The 25,391-nt window shown below is 44.3% G+C and overlaps 1 protein-coding gene across 1 annotated transcript in view; it reads right to left on the reverse strand.

Moving 5' to 3' along the window:
* Positions 1-25,391, reverse strand: part of LOC143765633 (NXPE family member 4-like) — a 298,399-nt gene that overhangs the window by 40,769 nt on the left and 232,239 nt on the right. Inside the window, exon 3 of the mRNA XM_077252481.1 lies at positions 23,522-23,583. Within this exon, the coding sequence (XP_077108596.1) occupies positions 23,522-23,583 (62 nt within the window). The remainder of the gene's footprint in view (positions 1-23,521; positions 23,584-25,391) is intronic.

The following is a 25,391-nucleotide window of genomic DNA, read 5'->3' on the forward strand; positions in this document are numbered from 1 at the left end:
TGCGTTGATCTCCTTTCTCACTCAGCACAATAAACCTCGCTTCTTGTCCTTTCTTGGGGTACCGCCGCGATGAAGTGCAGGCGCGGTCCCGTAATGTTCTTTCTGTTCGCTAGGCCTCTGTCAGGATCTCACCCCTGACAGGGACCCCCCTGAATTTTCCCCTGCAACACCCTCTGCCACAGGATGTTGCCTGGTTCCAACCCAGTCAGCTTCTGTCTAACTTCCTATCTAACCCCCAGTTTTACCAGACTGTGAGGAGTGGCCTAATACATAGCACCCTTAGCTCCCCCTGGAGGCCAGACTGTGAAGTGTATTGGTGTCTGTGATACCTGGTCAGGTGAACTCCTTTAGTGCCATCAGACGTACCATAGCCCCCCTTAGCGGCGGAGCATCAGTACTGCAATGACCAGGACTCTGGGGCGCTGCACACTGTGTTCCAAATTATTATGCAAATTGGATTTAAGTGTCTTAAAGGTTTAATTGTTTTGTTTTTCAAATAAACTTGTGCATGGTATTGTGTCTCGGGGCTCAATGAATCACTGAAATCAATCTTAAACACATGTGATAATTAGTTTTCCAGGTAATTCTAATTAAAGGAAAACTACTCAAAAATGATGTTCCACATTATTATGCAGGTCACAGGTTTCAAGCAATATGGGAAATAAAAAGGATCTCTCTGCTGCTGAAAAGCGTTAAATAGTGCAATGCCTTGGACAAGGTATGAAAAAATTAGATATTTCACGAAAACTTAAGAGTGATCATCATACTCTGATGAGATTTGTGACTGAAACAGAGCACAGACAGAGTTCATGCAAATAAAGGCATAATGAGGAAGTTTTCTGCCAGACAAATTCATTGGATCAAGAGAGCAGCTGCCAAAATACCATTACAAAGCAGCAAACAGTTATTTGAAGCTGCTGGTGCATCTGGAGTCCCTCGAACCTCAAGGTGTAGGATCCTTCAAAGGATTGCTGTGGTGCATAAACCTACTATTTGGCCACCCTTAAACAGTGTTCACAAGCAGAAATGGTTGCATTGGTCCCAGACATACATGAAGACTAATTTTCAAACAGTCTTGTTTACTGATGAGTAGTGTTGAGCATTCCGATACCGCAAGTATCGGGTATCGGCCGATACTTGCGGGTATCGGAATTCCGATACCGAGATCCGATACTTTTGTGGTATCGGGTATCGGTATCGAAACAACATTAATGTAAAAATGTGTAAAAGAGAGAATTAAAATAAAAAATATTGCTATACTCACCTCTCCGACGCAGCCTGCACCTTACCGACGGAAGCGGCAGCGTTCTTTGTTTAAAATTCGCGCTTTTCTTTCCTTACGTGAAGTCCCGGCTTGTGATTGGTCACTGTCATGAATCCCCAATGGCTAGGGATAGCACAGGACAAGCAAAGTATAACAAATATCGGACGAGCTCTAGGGTGATGGAACCTGGGCTGACCGCTGCCCTAAGCCTGACAAACGCAACTAGAGATAGCCAGGGAGCGTGCCTACGTTGGTTCTAGACGCCACGCACCAGCCTAAGAGCTAACTAGTACTGCAGAGAAAAGAAAGACCTCACTTGCCTCCAGAGGAATTAACCCCAAAAGGTATAGTTGCCCCCCACATGTATTGACGGTGAAATGAGAGGAAGGCACACACATAGAGATGATGTATATAGCTTTAGCAAATAGAGGCCCGCTGAAAACTAGAAAGCAGAATGACACAAAAGGGGACTGAGCGGTCAGCAAAAAACCCTAATCAAAAAACCATCCTGAGATTACAAGAACCCATGTGCCAACTCATGGCACATGGGGAGAACCTCAGTCCACTAGAGCAACCAGCTAGCATAGAGACATTCTAAGCAAGCTGGACCAAAAACCAAACAACTGAAAATCAGCACTTAGCTTATCCTGAAAGATCTGGGAGCAGGTAGGCAGGAACCAAACAGAGCACATCTGAACACATTGATAGCCGGCAAGGGAAATGACAGAAAGGCCAGGTAAAATAGGAAACACCCAGCCTCTGATGGACAGGTGGAAACCAAAGGCCGCAACCCACCAAAGTCACCCAGTACCAGCAGTAACCACCAGAGGGAGCCCACAAACAGAATCCACAACAGTACCCCCCCCTTGAGGAGGGGTCACCGAACCCTCACGAGAACCCCCAGGGCGATCAGGGTGAGCTCTATGGAAGGCGCGGACCAAATCAGTCGCATGAACATCGGAGGCGACCACCCAGGAATTATCCTCCTGACCATAACCCTTCCACTTAACCAAATACTGGAGTTTGCGTCTGGAAACACGAGAATCCAAGATCTTTTCAACAACATACTCCAATTCTCCCTCCACCAGCACCGGAGCAGGAGGCTCGACCGAAGGAACAACGGGCACCTCATACCTCCGCAACAACGACCGATGGAACACATTATGAATAGCAAACGATGCTGGGAGATCCAAACGAAAAGATACAGGGTTAAGAATCTCCGAGATCCTATAAGGACCGATGAACCGAGGCTTGAACTTAGGAGAAGAGACCTTCATAGGGACAAAACGAGAAGACAACCACACCAAGTCCCCAACAAGAAGTCGGGGACCCACGCGGCGACGGCGATTAGCAAACTGCTGAGTCTTCTCCTGAGATAACTTCAAATTGTCCACCACCTGATTCCAAATCTGATGTAGCCTGTCCACCACCACGTCCACTCCAGGACAATCCGAAGATTCCCCCTGACCAGAGGAAAAACGAGGATGAAACCCCGAATTACAAAAAAAAGGAGAGACCAACGTGGCAGAACTAGCCCGATTATTAAGAGCAAATTCGGCCAGTGGCAAAAAAGCAACCCAGTCATCCTGATCAGCAGAAACAAAACACCTCAAATAAGTTTCCAAGGTCTGATTAGTTCGCTCCGTCTGGCCATTCGTCTGAGGATGGAATGCAGATGAGAAAGACAAATCAATGCCCATCTTGGCACAAAACGTCCGCCAAAATCTAGACACAAACTGGGATCCCCTGTCAGAAACGATATTCTCCGGAATCCCATGCAAACGAACCACGTTCTGAAAAAACAAAGGAACCAACTCAGAGGAGGAGGGCAACTTAGGCAAGGGCGCCAAATGAACCATCTTAGAAAAGCGGTCACACACAACCCAGATAACGGACATTGTCTGTGAAACCGGGAGATCAGAAATAAAATCCATGGAAATGTGCATCCAAGGCCTCTTCGGGATGGGCAATGATAACAACAACCCACTAGCCCGTGAACAGCAAGGCTTAGCTCGAGCACACACTTCACAAGACTGCACAAAGGTACGCACATCCCTAGACAAGGAAGGCCACCAAAAAGACCTGGCCACCAAGTCTCTTGTACCAAATATTCCAGGATGACCAGCCAACACAGAAGAATGGACCTCGGAGATGACTCTACTGGTCCAATCATCCGGAACAAACAGTCTTTCTGGTGGACATCGATCCGGTTTATCCACCTGAAACTCCTGCAATGCGCGTCGCAAGTCTGGGGATACGACGGACAATATTACCCCATCCCTAAGGATACCAGCAGGCCCAGTGTCTCCAGGAGAGTCAGGCACAAAACTCCTGGAAAGAGCATCTGCCTTCACATTCTTTGAACCTGGCAGGTATGAAACCACGAAATTGAAACGAGAAATAAATAACGACCAACGAGCCTGTCTAGGATTCAAACGCCTGGCAGACTCAAGGTAAATGAGATTCTTGTGATCAGTCAAGACCACCACGCGATGTTTAGCACCCTCAAGCCAATGATGCCACTCCTCAAATGCCCACTTCATGGCCAAAAGCTCCCGATTACCCACATCATAATTGCGCTCGGCGGGCGAGAATTTTCTAGAGAAGAAAGCACATGGCTTCATCACCGAGCCATTAGAACTTCTCTGTGACAAAACCGCCCCCGCTCCAATCTCGGAAGCATCAACCTCCACCTGAAAAGGAAGTGAAACATCTGGTTGACACAACACAGGAGCAGAAGAAAACCGGCGCTTAAGTTCCCGAAAGGCCTCCACGGCCGCAGGAGACCAATCAGCAACATCAGCACCCTTTTTAGTCAAATCAGTCAAAGGTTTAACAATACTGGAAAAATTAGCAATGAACCGACGATAAAAATTAGCAAACCCCAAGAACTTCTGAAGGCTCTTAACAGATGTAGGTTGTGTCCAGTCACAAATAGCCTGAACCTTAACGGGATCCATCTCAATAGTAGAAGGAGAAAAAATGTACCCCAAAAAAGAAATCTTCTGGACTCCGAAGAGACACTTTGAGCCCTTCACAAACAGAGAATTGGCCCGCAAAACCTGAAACACCTTCCTGACCTGTAGAACATGAGACTCCCAGTCATCAGAAAACACCAAAATATCATCCAAATACACAATCATAAACTTATCCAGATATTCACGGAAAATATTGTGCATAAAGGACTGAAAGACTGACGGAGCATTGGAGAGTCCAAAAGGCATTACCAAATACTCAAAATGGCCCTCAGGCGTATTAAATGCGGTTTTCCACTCATCACCCTGTTTTATCCGCACCAGATTATACGCACCACGAAGATCTATTTTAGTGAACCACCTAGCCCCCTTAATGCGAGCAAACAAATCAGTAAATAATGGCAATGGATACTGGTATTTGACTGTAATCTTATTCAGAAGGCGATAATCTATACAAGGCCTCAGGGAACCATCTTTTTTTGGCACGAAAAAAAAACCTGCTCCCAGAGGGGACGAAGATGGACGAATATGTCCCTTTTCCAAGGACTCCTTAATATAATTCCGCATAGCAGTATGCTCTGGCAGTGACAGATTAAATAAACGACCCTTAGGGAACTTACTGCCAGGAATCAATTCTATAGCACAGTCACACTCTCTATGAGGAGGGAGCGAATTGAGCTTAGGCTCCTCAAAAACATCCCTATAATCCGACAAAAACGCAGGGATCTCCGAAGGAGTAGATGAAGCGATAGAAATCGGAGGTGCATCATTATGAACCCCCTGACATCCCCAGCTTAGCACAGACATTGTTTTCCAGTCCAGGACAGGATTATGAGTTTGTAACCATGGCAGACCAAGCACTAGTACATCATGTAAATTATACAGTACAAGGAAGCGAATCACCTCCTGATGAACGGGAGTCATGCGCATGGTCACTTGTGTCCAATACTGCGGTTTATTCATAGCCAATGGTGTAGAATCAATTCCCTTCAGAGGAATAGGAACTTCCAGAGGCTCTAGACTAAAACCGCAGCGTTTAGCAAATGACCAATCCATAAGACTCAGGGCAGCGCCTGAATCCACATAGGCATCGACGGAAATGGAAGACAGTGAAAAAATCAGAGTCACAGACAAAATGAACTTAGACTGCAGAGTATCAATGGCAAAAGATTTATCAACCCTTTTTGTGCGTTTAGAGCATGCTGATATAACATGAGCTGAATCACCACAATAAAAACACAAACCATTTTTCCGCCTATAATTTTGCCGTTCACTTCTGGACTGAATTCTATCACATTGCATAGTCTCAGGTGCCTGTTCAGAAGACACCGCCAACTGGTGCACGGGTTTGCGCTCCCGTAAACTCATTCAGACCTGTAGGTGCAGGGAACCCCACCATAATATCCTTAATGGCCTCAGAAAGACCATTTCTGAAATTTGCAGCCAGGGCGCACTCATTCCACTGAGTAAGCACCGACCATTTCCGAAATTTCTGACAATATATTTCCGCTTCATCATGCCCCTGAGAGAGGGCTAATAAAGCCTTTTCAGCCTGAATCTCTAGGTTAGGTTCCTCATAGAGCAATCCCAATGCCAGAAAAAACGCATCCACACTGAGCAATGCAGGATCCCCTGGTGCCAATGCAAATGCCCAATTCTGAGGGTCGCCCCGTAGGAACGATATAACAATCTTGACCTGTTGAGCAGGGTCTCCAGAGGAGCGAGATTTCAAAGAGAGAAACAATTTACAATTGTTCCTGAAATTCAGGAAGGTAGATCTATCTCCAGAAAAAACCTCTGGAATAGGAATTCTAGGTTCAGACATGGGAGAGTGAACAACGAAATCCTGTATGTTTTGAACCTTTGCCGCGAGATTACTCAGGCTGGAAGCCAAACTCTGGACATCCATGATAAACAGCTAAGATCAGAGCCATTCAAGGGTTAAGAGGAGGTAAGAAGCAGCTAGACAGCAATTAAGGGCTAGGCAGCAAAACTCTGAAGGAACAAAAAAAAAAAATTTCCCTTGAACACTTCTTTTTCTCCTGCTTCAGCCCAAACAATTAACACTTTGAGGCCGGCTATACTGTCATGAATCCCCAATGGCTAGGGATAGCACAGGACAAGCAAAGTATAACAAATATCGGACGAGCTCTAGGGTGATGGAACCTGGGCTGACCGCTGCCCTAAGCCTGACAAACGCAACTAGAGATAGCCAGGGAGCGTGCCTACGTTGGTTCTAGACGCCACGCACCAGCCTAAGAGCTAACTAGTACTGCAGAGAAAAGAAAGACCTCACTTGCCTCCAGAGGAATTAACCCCAAAAGGTATAGTTGGCCCCCACATGTATTGACGGTGAAATGAGAGGAAGGCACACACATAGAGATGATGTATATAGCTTTAGCAAATAGAGGCCCGCTGAAAACTAGAAAGCAGAATGACACAAAAGGGGACTGAGCGGTCAGCAAAAAACCCTAATCAAAAAAACCATCCTGAGATTACAAGAACCCATGTGCCAACTCATGGCACATGGGGAGAACCTCAGTCCACTAGAGCAACCAGCTAGCATAGAGACATTCTAAGCAAGCTGGACCAAAAACCAAACAACTGAAAATCAGCACTTAGCTTATCCTGAAAGATCTGGGAGCAGGTAGGCAGGAACCAAACAGAGCACATCTGAACACATTGATAGCCGGCAAGGGAAATGACAGAAAGGCCAGGTAAAATAGGAAACACCCAGCCTCTGATGGACAGGTGGAAACCAAAGGCCGCAACCCACCAAAGTCACCCAGTACCAGCAGTAACCACCAGAGGGAGCCCACAAACAGAATCCACAACAGGTCGCATGCGGCCCATGTGGCGGCGACGCAACCAATCACAGCAAGCCGTGACGTAATTTCAGGTCATTCAGTATTTTAAAATTACGCTCCGGCTTTGTGATTGGTTGCGTCGCAGTCACATGGGTGACGCAACCAATCACAGCAAGCCGTGACGTAATTTCAGGTCCTTAAGGATTTTAAAATTACGTCCCGGCTTTGTGATTGGTTGCGTCGCAGTCACATGGGCGCCGCAACCAATCACAAGCCGTGACGTCACGGGAATCTGGACACGCGCGCATTTTAAAATGGGCGCGTGTCCAGCCTCCCGGCTTGTGATTGGTTGACCGCGCCGCAACCAATCACAAGCCGGGACGTCACGGGAGGCTGGACACGCGCCCATTTTAAAATGCGCGCGTGTCCAGCCTCCCGGCTTGTGATTGGTTGACCGCGCCGCAACCAATCACAAGCCGGGACGTCACGGGAGGCTGGACACGCGCCCATTTTAAAATGCGCGCGTGTCCAGCCTCCCGGCTTGTGATTGGTTGACCGCGCCGCAACCAATCACAAGCCGGGACGTCACGGGAGGCTGGACACGCGCCCATTTTAAAATGCGCGCGTGTCCAGCCTCCAGGCTTGTGATTGGTTGACCGCGCCGCAACCAATCACAAGCCGGGACGTCACGGGAGGCTGGACACGCGCCCATTTTTAAAATCACGGCTTGTGATTGGTTGCGGCGCCCATGTGACTGCGACGCAACCAATCACAAAGCCGGGACGTAATTTTAAAATCCTTAAGGACCTGAAATTACGTCACGGCTTGCTGTGATTGGCTGCGTCGCCCATGTGACTGCGACGCAACCAATCACAAAGCCGGAGCGTAATTTTAAAATACTGAATGACCTGAAATTACGTCACGGCTTGCTGTGATTGGTTGCGTCGCCGCCACATGGGCGGCATGCGACCAATCACAAGCCGGGACTTCACGTAAGGAAAGAAAAGCGCAAATTTTAAACAAAGAACGCTGCCGCTTCCCTCGGTAAGGTGCAGGCTGCGTCGGAGAGGTGAGTATAGCAATATTTTTTATTTTAATTCTTTCTTTTACACATTAATATGGATCCCAGGGCCTGAAGGAGAGTTTCCTCTCCTTCAGACCCTGAGAACCATCAGGAATACCGTCCGATACTTGAGTCCCATTGACTTGTATTGGTATCGGGTATCGGTATCGGATTGGATCCGATACTTTGCCGGTATCGGCCGATACTTTCCGATACCAATACTTTCAAGTATCGGACGGTATCGCTCAACACTACTGATGAGTGTTGAGCAACCCTGGATGGTCCAGATGGATGGAGTAGTGGATGGTTGGTGGATGGCCACCATGTCCCAACAAGGCTGCGACGTCAGCAAGGAGGTGGAGGAGTCATGTTTTGGGCTGGAATCATGGGGAACCAGCTGGTAGGGCCCATTAAGGTTCTTGAAGGTGTGAAAATGACCACAGCAAAGTAAATAGAGTTTCTGACTGACAACTTTCTTTCATGGTCTAAAAAGCAGAATCGTGCCTTCAGGAACAAAATCATCTTCATGCATGACAATGAATACCTCTGAGTAATTGGCTGCTATGGGCATAAAAGGAGATAAACTCATGGTGTGGCCACCATCTTCCCCTGACCTCAACCCTATGGAGAACCTTTGGAGTATCATCAAACAAAAGATCTATGAGGGTGGGAGGCAGATCACATCAAAACAGCAGCTCTGGGAGGCAAAGAAATACAAGCAGAAACTCTCCATAAACTCACAAGATCAATGGATGCAAGAATTGTGAAGGTGATATCAAAGAAGGGTTCCTATGTTAACATGTATCTTGGCCTGTTAGGAGGTTTTGGAGTTAAATAGCTTTTTTGTTCAGTGAATGCTGACCTCCTAATGCTGCAAATTCCACAAATGAGAATTTTCAGTTCTTTAAAACATGTCAAATGTTTAGAAATTCTACTGTGCCTAATAATTTGGAACAGTGCATTTTGAGTTTTTATTCATTTTGGAGATTATACTGTTATCATTGGGAGGTTTCTTCAATAAAATTCGATGTATACTCTAACGGGTGATGACTTTTATTAGACTGTCATTTGCACCGACCATTCAGGAAAATCCGAGAAAAATGTCATTTGCATAATAATTTGGAACATAGTGTAGAGTGAATCAGGGGATTGAGAGGTAAATAGTGAGGGGCATTGAGGATGCAGTGACTGGTAATGAATTAGGGAAAAGTACAGGGGTTAATTAATTTATATATATTTATTAGGTATATATTTATTAGGTGGGAAAAGGGACTATTTATAGTTGTTGGGACAACAGTAGCGGATTATAATTTTATATTTCTAATGGTGGGTTGCATAATAACTAATGATAAATTAATGGTTTGTGCAAGTCTGTATTCACCTGTGCAGTGTAGAAGAAAGGAAAAAAGTGGGGAAAGTGCTTTGGAAGCGGTGCTCTAATTGACTATGTTATTTTATACAGAAAAGAGTCCTGGCTGGAGTAATTGATGGAGGTCTGCACTGGATGAAGAAGACAAGAAGAATCAAGGACCTCAACTAGAGATTTCACTGGTAAGTCAGTGTATTCCCTGTACACTTACACTATATACTGTATACTATGTACAGAACTCCTGTGTGTAATTTGACCGGAGATCACTGTATTACCTGAACAATGATGCTATGTACAGAACTCCTTAGTATAATGTCAATGGTGATCACTGTATTACCTGTACGCTAACACTATATGCAGAGCTTCTGTGTATAATGCCACCGGTGATCACTCTATCGCCTGTGCACCATACACTCTATACAGAGCTCCTGTGTATAATGTCACTTGTGATCACTCTATTATCTGTACACTGACAGTATATACAGAGCTGTGTATAATGGCACTTAGTATTGTGTACTTTTAATTATTGATCATTATTGTAGTATTTGGTCACTATGTGGTGGTAATATGTGGTCTGGTCATGGTGTAGTGGTATTTGTACCTTGCATGTTGTATTATTCGATCACTATGTGGTTGTAATATGTGGTCCAAGCATGGTGTGGTGGTATTTGTCCCTAGTATGTGGTATTATTTGGTCACTACGTAGTGGTAATATGTGGTCTGGTCATGGTGTGGTGGTATTTGTGCCTTGTATTTGGTATTAGATGGGTAGTGTGGCGAGCACTCTAGCCTGGAGAGTTCCGAGGTGCTGGTGAAGTGGGATGGCAATCCCCATAGTAGACTAATGTTCAATCACCGCACACTCTTGATAGATGCTGGTATGAATTTTGTTGTACAGATACAGATGCAGCAATAACACAATTCAGGTGCAGGGATACAGAAAATGGTGAGGCGACAAGAACATAACCTTTTGACCCTCACAGGGTCTTATTCATATAGTCTCTGTTGGCAAGGTTCACTGAACAGTCTAAAGGATATTCTAATTGCAAAGGACACCTGGGTCCAGGGGAGCACCTGCATCTTCTACTATATATTTGTCTAAGGGTCACTTCCGTCTGTCTGTCCTTCTGTCTTTCTGTCTGTCACGGGTATTCATTGGTCGCGGCCTCTGTCTGTCATGGAATCCAAGTCGCTGATTGGTCTCGGCAGCTGCCTGTCATGGCTGCCGCGACCAATCAGCGATGGGCACAGTCCGATTAGTCCCTCCCCTACAGTCACTGCCCGGTGCCTGCTCCATAAACCCCTTCCCCTCCAGTCACCGCTCACACAGGGTTAATGGCAACGGTAACAGGCCATGGTGTAACGCACTCCATTACCATTGCTATTAACCCTGTGTGTCCCCAACTATTTACTATTGAGGCTGCCTATGCAGAATCAATAGTAAAAATGTCATGTTAAAAATAATAATAAAAAAAAAACCTGCTATACTCACCATCTGCTGCCTTTTGCGCTCCTAGCGATGCTACGGTGACCGCTCCATGCAAGCGGCAGGTTCCGGTCCCAAGGATGGTCTGCCAGAAGGCCCTTCCATGACGTCATGGTCATGTGACCGTGACGTGATCACAGGCCCTGCGAGAAGGACCTTCCATGACGTCGCTGTCACATGACCGTGACGCCATGGAAGGTCCTTCTCGCAGGGCCTGTGATCACATCGCGGTCACATGACCGTGACGTCATGGAAGGTCCTTCTGGCATACCATCCTGGGACTGGAATCTGCCGCCTGCGGTCGTCACGGTCATGTGACCGTGACGTCATCACAGGTCCTGCGCGAGAAGGACCTGCCACGACGTCATGGTCATGTGACCGCGACGTCATCACACCCTGGGACTGGAAGCTGATGCCTGCACCACGCACAGGGCCAGGACTTCAACAGGCCTTCGGAGGGTGAGTATATGTTTATTTTTTATTTTAACTCTGTATACTACATGGCTCTGTGCTGTATACTCCATCGCTGTGCAATATACTACGTGGCTGGGCAATATACTACGTACGTGGCTGGCCAATATACTACGTGGCTGGGCAATATACTACATCACTGGGCAATATACTACGTGACTGGGCAATATACTACGTGACTGGGCAATATACTACATCACTGGCCAATATACTACGTCACTGGGCAATATACTACGTGGCTGTGCAATATACTGCGTGGCTGGGCAATATACTACGTGGCTGGGCAATATACTACGTCACCAGGCAATATACTATGTGGGCTGTGCAATATACTACGTCACTGGGCAATATACTACGTGGGCTGTGCAATATACTACGTGGCTGGGCAATATACTACATGGCTGGGCAATATACTACGTAGCTGGGCAATATACTACGTGGACATGCATATTCTAGAATACCCGGTGCGTTAGAATCGGGCCACCATCTAGTAGATTATAGGCTGCAATGAACCTTGCCAACAGCGACTATATGAATAAGATCCTGTGAGGGTCGAAACATTATGTTCTTGTCGACTGACCATTTTCTCTATCCCTGCACCTGAATTGTGTTATTGCTGCATCTGAACAATAAAATTCTCACAAGCATCTATCAAGAGTGTGCGCGATGATTGAACATTACTCTTGTATTTGGTATTATTCGGTAACTATGTGTAATAATTATAGGGGATAATTCAGGAGACTCTTTGCGTGGAACAAGACAACAGGACACAGTTTTATAAGTGGTAAAGTTTATATTATCACACGGTGATTCAAACAGGTGCAGAGAGAAACTCAAGTCCACAACACTTGGTACAAATAATAAATGCAGCTTAGCAGTCAATAGGAAACTTCAGAGGTAGATGCAAACAAACAGAAAGTCTATGAGGCACAGTTATACTTGAGGAAACTTGACACGAATAGATCCTTGACTTAGTCCAGACACAGATAGATATGCTATTAGGCAGTTCAAATCATATCTTAGCTCAACCAGGGAGGCCTGGTTAATAGTTTCTGGTTTTGCAGAGCAGAAACAGCTTACATGTCCAGCAAATGCAGATGGGAGTAACACGAGCAGCAGATGAAGGAGGATTACTGAACACTGGTGTATGCAGCAGGAACTCAGAGCAGAGTGGCAGGATCTCCAACACAGGTTCACAGGAGCAGGTGCAGGTGCAAGGCCAGGGAGTAATCAGGAGCTGGATGCAAAGCAGAATAATCTAGCACAGACTGAAGGCTGGGGTGGAGTTTTATAGCAGGAAGACAAGTGCACATGAGACCAAAGATGCCATGTTGGAAAAGGGCAGTAATGCACAAAAGGTAAAAAATGTTCAGAGTCCTGACACTATGTGGTGGTAATATGTGGTCTGATCATGGTTTGACAGTATTTGTGCCTTGTATGTGGTATTAATGGGCATTTTAAAATTTTTTTAATGTGAACCATTCCCTTAAAGGAAAATAAATAAAAATATAACTTAAAAGAGTGTAGGATATTTTAAGACATGTTTAATAAGTTACAGTAGAGTAGGGCATGGCCAAAAGAGTCTTCCTTGCCATGGTGTGGCTGTTAGAATCTGTTTTGTTTTTGACCATCCGCCATCTTGAAGTGGTTTTCTGGCTGCTGGTCTTTTTCCCTGGTGCTGGGTTGTCTTAAGTCAGGTGATTGTATCCCCCTTTATTACACAGCACCTGCCTCCCATTCCTTGCTGGACAACAGTGTTAATCTGCTAGAGTTTTGGCTATGTGCTCAAAAGTGTAAGTGTGTAAGTGGTAAGTGTGCTCAAAATTCTGCCATTTCTGGCCTCCATTTAAATTTTGTTGCAGTGTGTTAGCGACATTATTAACACCAGTTTGCTGTTAAAAATAGTTACCTACAGGCCAGCTATTTAAAACTGTGGTTTGTCCGTCACATGGATCACATGTAAGTGCGCTCAAAACTCAGCCATTTGTACTGAAAGTAGAAAATATTGTCATCCATTTAAAATGGGCAAGGCGTGTGGCAAGGGATGGGGAACTGGATGTGATGGTGTATGCAGAGTCCAAGGCCGAGGCCGTGGGCAAGCTAAAATTGTTGCCACAACAAACACCCACATATTCTCACCCAACCTTCCTGTCCCAATTACTAGGGGACCACAGCACTACTACTACTACTATTGAACCCAGAGCAGTGTTAAAAGGTTGTTGGTTGGATAGCGGATAATGCTTCCAGTCACTTTGCCACCACCACCACCCTGTCTTCCACACAGTCAAGTATCAGTAGCTGTGAGTCTGGATCGCATATTTCTCACCTTGATCCTCCTTCCTCCCACCATGCCAAGTGCCCAGAGACAACTCATCCCACACTTGGACACTCTAAAGAGCTGTTCACTTTTCCATTCATAGATTCGGGCCTCTTGAAGTGGGGCAAGAGGAGATCACATGTTGCGATGTCCAAATATTTGAGCAGCCACGGTCGCAGGAAGGCAACGGTGGGAAAGTGTCACAAGAGGAAGATGATGATGAGACATAATTTCCAGAAAGTCAGAAGGAGGATCAGGGTGCAGAAGTGGAAGACAAGGAGGTGGATAATATAGTACCTGACCCAATATGGCAAGAGGACATGCAAAACAAGAACAGCAGCACACAGGGGGAGGAAGGTGTAGCACCCCAACAGGCATTATAAAGCAGTGTGGTGGCCTCAGACAGAAGGCAGGCAACCATTCCCTGTAACACCAACATGACGGAAGTTGCCAGTCCAACTGTTAGATCTTCCCGAGTCTGTTTTTTAAAGGCTCTGCAGATAACCCAAAAAAAAGGACATTTGCACCACGTGTGAGGCCAGCATCAGGAGGGGCAGCAAAACTACCAACCTGACCACCACCCACATAATCAGGCACATGGCAGCAAAGCACCCGACTTTGGGGGCCGAACCCGAGTCCAGGAAAAGTGTCTTTGGGTGACACCACTGCTTCTTCCGCTGTTGTGCGTACAAGCCAATCCCCTGTCCATGGTGCATGCAAAGATGCCTCCTGCCATGCACCTGTCATTGCAAACACTCAACTAGCACCCTCAGAAAGCACATTCTTGTCCATGTCCCAGTGCAGCATTCAGTTGTCCATACCCTAGTGCTTGGAATGCAAGCACAAATACACAGCCAATGCCCCACAAGCCACACTACTAAAATCCCATATTTTGCGACTGCTTGGACTCAAAATCTTGCCTTTAGGCTCATGGAGATGGAAGCTTTCTGCAACCTTATGTTGGCTGCTGTCCCTTAGTACTCAGTCCCCAGCCGCCACTATTTCTCCCAGTGTGCCGCCCCCACATTACACAAGCACATGTCCCACAGCATTAGCCATGCCCTAAAACAATGCAGTTACTAAGAAAGTCCACCTAACAATGGACACATGGACAAGTGCATGTGGGCAGGGACAGTTCATCTTGCTGATGGCACACTGGGTTAACATAGTGGAGGACAGGACCCAGTCGGGCCTTGGGATGGAGCATGTCCTCCCGATGCCGAGGATTGCGGGCTCTAGGTCAATCAGGGTTGCCTTCACAGTCTACCGCTCCTGCACCTCATCCTCCTCTTCCTTCTCCTCTTCTTCAGTCTCCATCTCTGAAATGACCACATCAGTCACAAGCTAGAAGGACTGAACACTGCCTCAGCCAAGAGGCAACAGGCTGTGCTGAAGCTAATATGCTTAGGTGACAAACTGCACAATGCTGAACAGTTGTGGACAGCTCTGAAAGAGCCGGCAGATCTGCGGATGACACCGCTGAACCTACAGCCAGGCATGGTTATGTGTGACAATGGCCAGAAGCTGGTGGTGGCTCTGAGGCGAGGCGAGCTCACACACGTACCATGCCTGGCCCATGTGCTTAACCTCATGGTTCGGAGGCCTAATTAATGAAGATGTAGTCATATGCAGCGATGCTCTGTGCATTAGAGTGCGAACATCCAAGTGCGATCCCACTGGTAGGGGCACATGGGTCACTCTGCAGATGACACCAGTATGCCTGCTAAAAATGCTAGACATGCGGGCAGATTTTTTTCTCACTCATACAGACGGGTCCCCTCTGACCAGGTACCAATTACAGGCAATTTTAAAGCTATGCTTGGAAGAAAACGGCACTAATCCAAAGGACTACAGATCACATTCGTTCCGAAGCAGCTAGGGCAGGAGTATCGGAGGCTGAGGTGCAGGAAATGGGTCATTGGAAATCTGCATGCTTCACCAGATACATAAAACCTTATTTGCTGAATTAATATATGTTATCTCTTACAGGAGTATAAGTTTGTGTTGTAGGACATTCCTATGTCTAATGGGTGGAAAAAAGGGCCAAGCTGCAGCCGAGAGGAAGAAATCTAGGCTTCCCTGGTCTAGAAGTCAACTGGATGGGTATTAGAGGCCTCCAATGGCAACAGGTGTTCAAAAAGATAGTTGACTTCTCAAGGAGGGTGAAACGCCCGGTGATAACAATGTTACACGTGGGTGGCAATGATCTCAGCAAGAGAAAGGTCGCTGATCTGTGTAAATGGATGACAACAGACATGGAACGTTTCAGTTGTTTATTCTCGAATATGGCACTGGTGTGGCCAGACATTATACCATGGGCAGTCTGGCATGGCGCAAGGGATACAAAAGCCATAGAGTGCACAAGGAAAAAATTCAATGCTTGGATTGGAAAATTTATGAGAAGAAAATGAGGTATCAGAGTTCATCACCGCCAGCTGGAAGGGGATAACACAGCACTATTAAGACTGGACAGAGTTCACCTGACAGACATTGGCCTCTGGCTTAGAGGATGGAGTTGAACAGGCCCTAATGTTGATGGGTTGGGGGTTGGAGTCCCGTGTAGGTCGTACACAGGATCCTTCATGGCTGAAGAAGTGGAGGAGGGCAAAGGTTCTTAACCGCTCATTGGCTAAAATGCCTGTCAATTGCGGACAGGAGCTCGGCGATGAGCCACCCGTTACGAAATGCAATTGCCTTTCTCTGCTGATGTAATTATTAAACTGTGACCGAACTGTTCAAGCCATCTAGTACTGTCTGTGTTTCATTGCAGGATTGGTTGGAGGGGGAATGCACTGTTTACGACACACAGGTCTCCACAGTTTGGCAGGCACGGAATTGCATAAGGAACGTGCCTCTGACTGTGGAGCCCATGTGACTAAAGCCAATAAAATACCATCAGTGCCCAATTCCCCCGTTGCACCACTCCCATTGTTGATGCACTAATTGGGATACCTCTGCTGGTCAATGGTTCTTAAAGGGGAAGGCTCCTACCGCCACACCTACAAGGGTTAAATCCAGGTGTATGGGTCAGTAACTTCCCCTTTCCCCCTTGGCGGACACCTGGAAGCATTTTTCCCACTTTCCCTCCCTTATAGATGTCAATGAGGTATGAATTGCTATACTAACTGGCGGATAGATGTAAATGTGTAAAAAAAATGATTATGTATATATAACTAACCATTGTTAGCGATACTAAGTCACAGCAGAAGAAGCAGAGGAGGGCAAAGGTTCGTAACCCCTCATTGGCCAAATTGTCTGTCAATTGCGGACAGGAGCTCAGTGATGAGCCGCCCATTATGAAACGTAATTGCCTTTCTCTGCTGATGTAATTAACCCCTTAATCCCATTGGACGTACTATCCCAACAAGGTGACCAGGGACTTAATTCCCAGTGATGGGATAGTACGTCCAGTGCGATCAGCCACGCTCACGGGGGGAGCGTGACCAATCGCGGCTGGGTGTCAGCTGACTATCGCAGCTGACATCTGGCACTATGTGCCAGGAGCGGTCACAGACCGCCCCCGGCACATTATCCCCCGGCACACTGCGATCAAACATGATCGCAGTGTTCCAGCGGTATAGGGAAGCATCGCACAGGGAGGGGGCTCCCTGTGTGCTTCCATGAGACCCTCGGAGCAACGCGATGTGATCTCGTTGCTCCGAGGGTCTCTTACCTCCTCCTCCCTGCAAGCCCGGATTCAAAATGGCCACGGAGCTACATCCAGGTCCTGCAGGGAGGTGGCTTACCAGCTCCTGCTCAGAGCAGGCGCCAGGAAGCCTCCCTGCTGTGCCTGTGTGATCGCTGATCTGACACAGTGCACAGCAAAGTGTCAGATTAGCGATCTGTCAATATAATGTGATATATATATATATTGTTCCAATAAATACATTCCATTATCTAAATTAAAAAAAACAATAAAAGTACACATATTTAGTATCGCTGCATCCGTAACGACTCGACCTATAAAACTGTCCCACTAGTTAACCCCTTCAGTGAACACCGTAAAAAAAAAATAAAAAACACGAGGCAAAAAAACCCTTTATTATCATACCGCCAAACAAAAAGTGGAATAGCACACGATCAAAAAGACAGATATAAATAACCATGGTACTGCTGATAACGTCATCTTGTCCCGCAAAAAACGAGCCGCCATACAGCATCGTCAGTGAAAAAATAAAAAAGTTATAGTCCTCAGAATAAAGCGATGCAAAAATAATTCTTTTTTCTATAAAATAGTTTTTATCGTATAAAAGCGCAAAAAATAAAAAAATGTAAATGAGTTATGGCTGTAATGGTATTGACCCAAAGAATAAAACTGCTTTATCCATTTTACCAAACGCGGAACGGTATAAACATCCCCCCCAAAAGAAATTAATGAATAGCTGGTTTTTGGTCATACTGCCTCACAAAAATCGGAATAAAAAGCGATCAAAAAATGTCACATGCCCAAAAATGTTACCAATAAAAACATCAACTTGTCCCGCAAAAAACAAGACCTCACGTGACTCTGTGGACCAAAATATGGAAAAATTATAGCTCTCAAAATATTTTTTGCGATGAAAAGCGTCTTTTAGTGTGTGACAGCTGCCAATCATAAAAATCAGCTAAAAAACCCGCTATAAAAGTAAATCAAACCCCTCTTCATCACCCCCTTAGGGAAAAATAAAAAAAAATAAAAAATGTATTTATTTCCATTTTCCCATTAGGGTTAGGGCTAGGGTTAGGGCTATGGTTAGGGCTAGGGTTAGGGCTAGGATTAGGGTTAGGGCTAGGGTTAGGGTTGGGGTTAGGGTTGGGGTTAGGGTTAGGGTTTGGATTACATTTACGGTTGGGATTAGGGTTAGGGGTGTGTCAGGGTTAAGGGTGTGGTCAGGGTTATGGTTTTGATTAGGGTTAGGGGTGAGTTGGAGTTAGGGGTGTAGTTAGGGTTGGGGTTAGGGGTGTGGTTGGGATTAGGGGTGTGTTTGGGTTAGAGTTTCAGTTAGAATTGGGGGTTTCCATTGTTTAGGCACATCAGGGGCTCTCCAAACGCGACATGGAGTCCGATCTCAATTCCAGCCAATTCTGCATTGAAAAAGTAAAACACTGCTCCTTCCGAACTCTCCCGTGCACCCAAACAGGGGTTTACCCCAACATATGGTGTATCAGCATACTCAGAACAAATTGGACAACAACTTCTGTGGTCTAATTTCTCTTGTTACCCTTGGGAAAATACAAATTTGGGGAGCTAAAAAACATTTTTGTGGGACAAAAATTATTTTTTATTTTCACAGCTCTGCGTTAAAAACTGTAGTGAAATACTTGGGGGTTCAAAGTTCTCACAACACATCTAGATAAGTTCCTTGGGGGGTCTAGGTTCCAATATGGGGTCACTTGTGGGGGGTTTCCACTGTTTAGGTACACCAGGGGCTCTGCAAATGCAACGTGACGCCTGCAGACCAATCCATCGAAGTCTGCATTCCAAATGGCACTCCATCCCTTCTGAGCTCAGCCATTCACCTAAACGGTGGTTCCCCCACACATATGGGGTATCCCCATACTCAGGACAAATTGGACAACAACTTTTGGGGTCCAATTTCTCTTGTTACCCTTGGGAAAATTAAAATTTGGGGGGCTAAAAAACCATTTTTGTAGGAAAAAAATGATTTTTTATTTTCACGGCTCTGCGTTATAAACTGTAGTGAAATACTTGGGGGTTCAAAGTTCTCACAACACATCTAGATAAGTTCCTTGGGAGGTCTAGGTTCCAAAATGGTGTTACTTGTGGTGAGTTTCAATGTTTAGGCACATCAGGGGCTCACCAACGCAACTTGGCATCCCATCACAATTCCAGCCAATTTTGCATTGAAATGTCAAACGGCGCTCCTTCCCTTCCGAGCTCTGCCATGCACCCAAACAGTGGTTTACCCCCACATATGGGGTATCGTCGTACTCAGGACAAATTGCACAACAAAGTTAGGGGTACAATTTCTTCTGGTACACTTGGGAAAATAACAAATTGGGGGCAAAAATTTCATTTTTGTGAAAAAATATATATATTTTTTTACGGCTCTACATTATAAACTTTGGTGAAGCACTTGGTGGGTCAAAGTGCTCACCACACTAAGTTCCTTAGGGGGTCTACTTTCCAAAATGGTGTCACTTGTGGGGGGTTTCAATGTTTAGGCACATTAGTGGCTCTCTAAAGCAACATGGAATCCCATCTCAATTCCAGCCAATTTCGCATTGAAAAGTCAAATGGCGCTCCTTCCCTTCCGAGCTCTGCCATGCGCCCAAACAGTGGTTTACCCCCACATATGGGGTATCGGGGTACTCAGGATAAATTGGACAACAACTTTTGTTGTCCACTTTCTCCTGTTACCCTTTGTAAAATTAAACAAATTGGAGCTGAAGTAAATTTTTTGTGAAAAAAAATTAAATGTTCATTTTTTTTAAACATTCCAAAAATTCCTGTAAAGCACCAGAAGGGTTAATAAACTTCTTGAATGTGGTTTTGAGCACCTTGAGGGGTGCAGTTTTTAGAATGGTGTCACACTTGGTTATTTTCTATCATATAGACCCCGCAAAATGACTTCAAATATGATGTGGTCCCTAAATAAAAATGGTGTTGTAAAAATGAGAAATTTCTGGTCAAATTTTAACCCTTATAACTCCCTAACAAAAAAAAAATTGTTTCCAAAATTGTGCTGATGTAAAGTAGACATGTGGGAAATGTTACTTATTAAGTATTTTGTGTGACATATCTCTGTGATTTAAGGGCATAAAAATTCAAAGTTGGAAAATTGCAAAATCTTCTCCAAATTTCCGTTTTTTTCACAAATAAGGGCAGGTAATATCAAAGAAATTTTACCACGATCAAGAAGTACAATATGTCTTGAGAAAATATTGTCAGAATCACCGGGATCCGTTGAAGAGTTCCAGAGTTATAACCTCAAAAAGGGACAGTGGTCAGAATTGTAAAAATTGGCCCGGTCATTAACGTGCAAACCACCCTCGGGGCTTAAGGGGTTAATAAACTGAGACCGACCTGTTCAATTCACATAGGACTGTCTGTGTTTCATTGTGGGATTGGTGTGAGGGGGGAAGGAACTGTATACGACACACAGGTCTCCACAGTCTTGTGATAGCAGCTGTCCGTAGGCTAAATGCAGGATGTATCACATAGATACAGCAAAGCGCAAGGTTAACCCTTTGAAGGATTTTTAGTATGGTGGTTCAGCAACTGTATCATCTCTAGAGGACTCTGATTGCTAGACTGGTCACACATACCTGGGCAACTACTCTCTCCCTCCAATCAGATCTGACACTGAGTTATGTAATGGCATCAGTGTGCCTAGCGTGGCGGCGCAAGTCTTTTTATAACCTCTGATGAATTAATGCAGCCAACCAATCAAAGTAATGCTACTACCGAGATGGCTGGCAGGCAATCCCTACATGTTTATTGACTGTATAACAGGCGCCAGCCAAACATGCGGGGAAGGAATTCGAGCATTACATCTAAGCAGCAGACAATGTACACCAAATGCCAAGCACATCATAGCACCCAGATACTCAAGTGATATCCGAGTATCACCGATCACATTCACTCATCACTATTGAACACCAACTCAATAGTTTTAATATTTACCTATGAAATTAAAGAACAAAAACTGTCTTTTCTGGATCTTTTGTTCACTAAAACAAAGAATGAGGCACTACAAACAACCATATTCTGAAAACCAACTGCCACAAATGCACTCCTCAAATGGGATAACTATCATCTGCTTCCGCTAAAAAAGCTACCCCAAGTGACAATATTATGATTAAGATGTAATCGTTCAGAAAAGGGTGAGGGTAGTGTTTCAACAATCTCTTTGTTCTAAAAGTAAGCACCTTCTTCCAGCAGCAGGAGAAAAATTGAGGACAAAACTGTTCGTCTAATAACCACCTTTGACCTTTGACAATGGGGCACTACTGTAGATGTGAGGAATATCCTAATTAAACACTAGATATAAAGATGGATAAGGATATAGTAAGCCCCTACCCAGAATTAAGTGCTGAAAGAATCGATCTATTGGTGACCGTATAGTACATTTTCCCTTTCCTGTTTTACCAACTACTGAAACCTGGCTCCCCAATAGACCGAAAGACTGTTATTTATGTCAGGGATATGTAGCGTGTCCTTTTATAGAGACAGGTAACACTTTTACAAGTAAGATTGCACAAAGAAATTATCAATGACTTAATATCCTGTTAAAAAGGCACCTGTAGTTGTGGCAAAGAATACATTGAAAGATTATCTATTATTTCAGGAGGAGAATGGGGGAACACATCAGTGATATTTCCAACTGCCGAGATATATCTTTGGCTATGCACATAAATGTGGTGTGTGGTCGAGAGTGGCACCGGGTCTGAAATTTATGGACTGGGTGAGAATGGAACCTTTAATACTTCCATCTAGCACTTTATTATCATTATTTTATTTCTTGCATATACTTTTGTTGTGGGTGTTTTATATAAGTTAGAGCTCTTGTAATGAATCCTATTAAAAGTTAGATTTTAAATCTTTTCTTCTGCATACCTATTAGACTACTTTGAGGAGTACTACAGTGTGTCCGTAAAGTCATGGTGCACTTTTATAGTTCACATTTTGGCGCCCTTTCTCTGGCCCAATCATATCAGACCTGTTCATGAGGAGAGATAACAAGAACCTATCAAACAATACAAACTCATTTAACTGTTGCTGAGCCCCCAGTCAGATTAACCCCTGATAAACTGAACTCTGATTAACACATTGCCAGGTCTGTGACATCATGCAACCACAAGCTTATGCTATCGTTTGGATGTGTGTAGGGCAATAAAATGGAGCCCAAATCAAACTGCAATTAATAGGTATGAAACTGGGAGAGTTTTTCTTTTATTTGGAACAGATTTCACATTTCTATCATTTTTTGCTGCTTTCCATTGACTGGTCAAAAGTGCACCATGACTTTACGGGCACACTGTATTTAGCCATCCTCATTGGATGCCTTGCTTGCTTGAATACTTACTGTGGACACCTCCATGATGTATCTCTAATTGTCAGTGATTTATATTGAACAGATACCATGAATTCTGGGGACTTTATAAAGGCCACCATAGGAAAATCAAAAGTCATCGTTCATTATTCATTAAAATTAAAAAAAAAAGATAAGATGTTCCTTCAAAAAATATATAAAACATTTGTAAAGAAAAAAAATGGGGCATGATATATCTGAAATTATTTAACTAGAATAAAGCAAAATGAAAAGAAAACAATGAGGCTTTACAACTTTTTTTTTTACTATTATGTGATGAGAAATTCCCTGTAGATCAGAAGGGGTCTGCTAAAAATATTTTTCCCATGTGCTGGAAGGAGTGCTCTACTTCTGCATGAGCTCACAAATATATTGCACCAATTTGCAGGTTAATACTGAACACCCTCTGTCCTAGATCAATATATTTTCATAGTGTGGGCGTAGACTGTCTAGTCATCTGATTAGATAGTAACATCAGGGTAACAATATATGATCACCAGAAAATTAAAAATGATGTAAAAATAATTTTTTTGTTACAAATTTTCAAAATATAAGCCTAACATTTCTAAAAACCTGTAAACTATGTGTTAAAAAATGATGCCTGCATTAGCAACTAAAACAAAACATATTCTTATCCCAACAAACAAAATTAAAGTCATTAAAGCATTATGCGCATGAATTAATTGAAACCACATATAGCAATTGACGGAATTTACAAAACGCTAAATACTTACTGTTACATTTCTCTACATCAACATATTCAGGGTTTTTGGGAATTTCTATTGCAATGTTCTCTCTGAGAAGAAAATGATAAAGCAAGGGTATTAAAAATATTGCTGAACTACTGGACAAAGAAAAGTAAAAAAAGCCTTTTTTTAATACTATGTTCCAATCCGAGCTATAATGAAGGCATTCTTATGGAATTACAATACCAAAGTTCCCACAACAAAAATCGTAACAGTGACAATAAAATTAAAACGCAACACAAAAAAGCATGCAATCCAATACTGACATTTATGCCTCTAAAATGTCCAGATGCACAACTGCAAAGATGTTGCAAAACACAGGTGCAAAATACTAAATAGACAGCAACTCACAACCTATCAGTTCATGGATGGGGTGACTGCTTAGTATACATTTGCACAATAGAGGCCTGCAGATAGTGATGGGCAAGCACTAAAATGCTCGGGTGCTCGTTGATCGGGTCGGGCAAATTGGAATACTCGGGTACTCGGCCAGAACAACAAGCCCAATGTAAGTCTTTGGGAGACCTGAGTATTTTTACCGCGGTCCGCGATCCTCCCAGGGGTCCTTTTAAGGTCTAAAAAGTCTGAAAATCATGGAATCACTGCTCAAATGACACAGGGATCGCCCCTGGAAGCATTCCTGACTCCTAGTTCACAGACTTAAACATTTTTATTCGAGATTCATGCCATTTTTCCAGGTGCCACAAAAAACACATGAAAACGAAACCAAAATGGGTTTTGCTTGGAAATATGTCAAGATACATCCTTTGCAGGTTAATGACTTGCCTGTAAGGCCAAATATTTAACCCCAGACCGAAAACTTCCTCCCCCACTTAGTCTTAGTTCAGACGCTACGTTTTTTAAGCGTTTTTCAACTTTAACATTGCTTTCAACCACTACAAATGCATTCACTGAGAAAATGTCATTGTAACATTTAACAACCCTAGCTGGCCATGTGGTGTGTGACACATAAGCAGATCCATTTTGTTTCATTTACGAAGGAGGGACTCTTAATGTCACAGAGCCTATTTTTACTGGTGCATCAGGTGTCATTAATATTCTTAAAGGGCCATTATTAAACAGTGGGTCTCCTAAGCTGTTGCAGCTGCGAGTGGATGTGCTGCCAACAATTATGACGCACCACAATACCCCTGTCATAAGATGTCCAGGGGGGACTCCAGGAAAAGTGTTCTATTGAATTCAAGAGGTGCCTTGCTACCAATTCATATGCATCCCAATAAGCCTTTGAACCCACATACTGGATGGGCCCAGGAAAATCCACTTCACAATATGCATTTTGTGCTCCATACTCCTTTGTTTTATACATTGGCAGGAAGGTGAGCCCTGCTGCATAGTCATATGCACCCCATTAGGCTTTGGAACCCACATAGTAGATGGGCCCAGGAAAATCCACTTCACAATATGCATTTTATACTGAGTACTCCTTTGTTTTATATATTGGCAGGAAGGTGAGCCCTGCTGCATAGTCATATGCACCCCATTAGGCCTTGGAACCTACATACTGGATGGGCCCAGGAAAATTCACTCATATTTTTTAATGGTATGATGGTTCCCTCTTTGCACAATTATTTACTGGAGAATTTTGCTATTTCATTTGACATGTTTTTAACACTAAAGTTCAGATACGGCTTTAAAAAAGGCAAATACTTGCAATACAAGGCAATTGTATTGCAAACTACAAAATTCAAGGATTAGTATGATTGAATAGGGGGCGTGGCCTGAGCAGCAAAGAGGCAAGATGTCTGATCTGTGAGCTCCAAGGCCCCAACTCACTAATCTGCTAACATCAGACCAGGATCGCTTTTTTTTTACTCAGCTGATAGCAGCAATCATATTT

Source organism: Ranitomeya variabilis, chromosome 4 (genome assembly GCF_051348905.1).
Source record: "Ranitomeya variabilis isolate aRanVar5 chromosome 4, aRanVar5.hap1, whole genome shotgun sequence".
Taxonomy (NCBI): Eukaryota; Metazoa; Chordata; class Amphibia; order Anura; family Dendrobatidae; genus Ranitomeya; species Ranitomeya variabilis.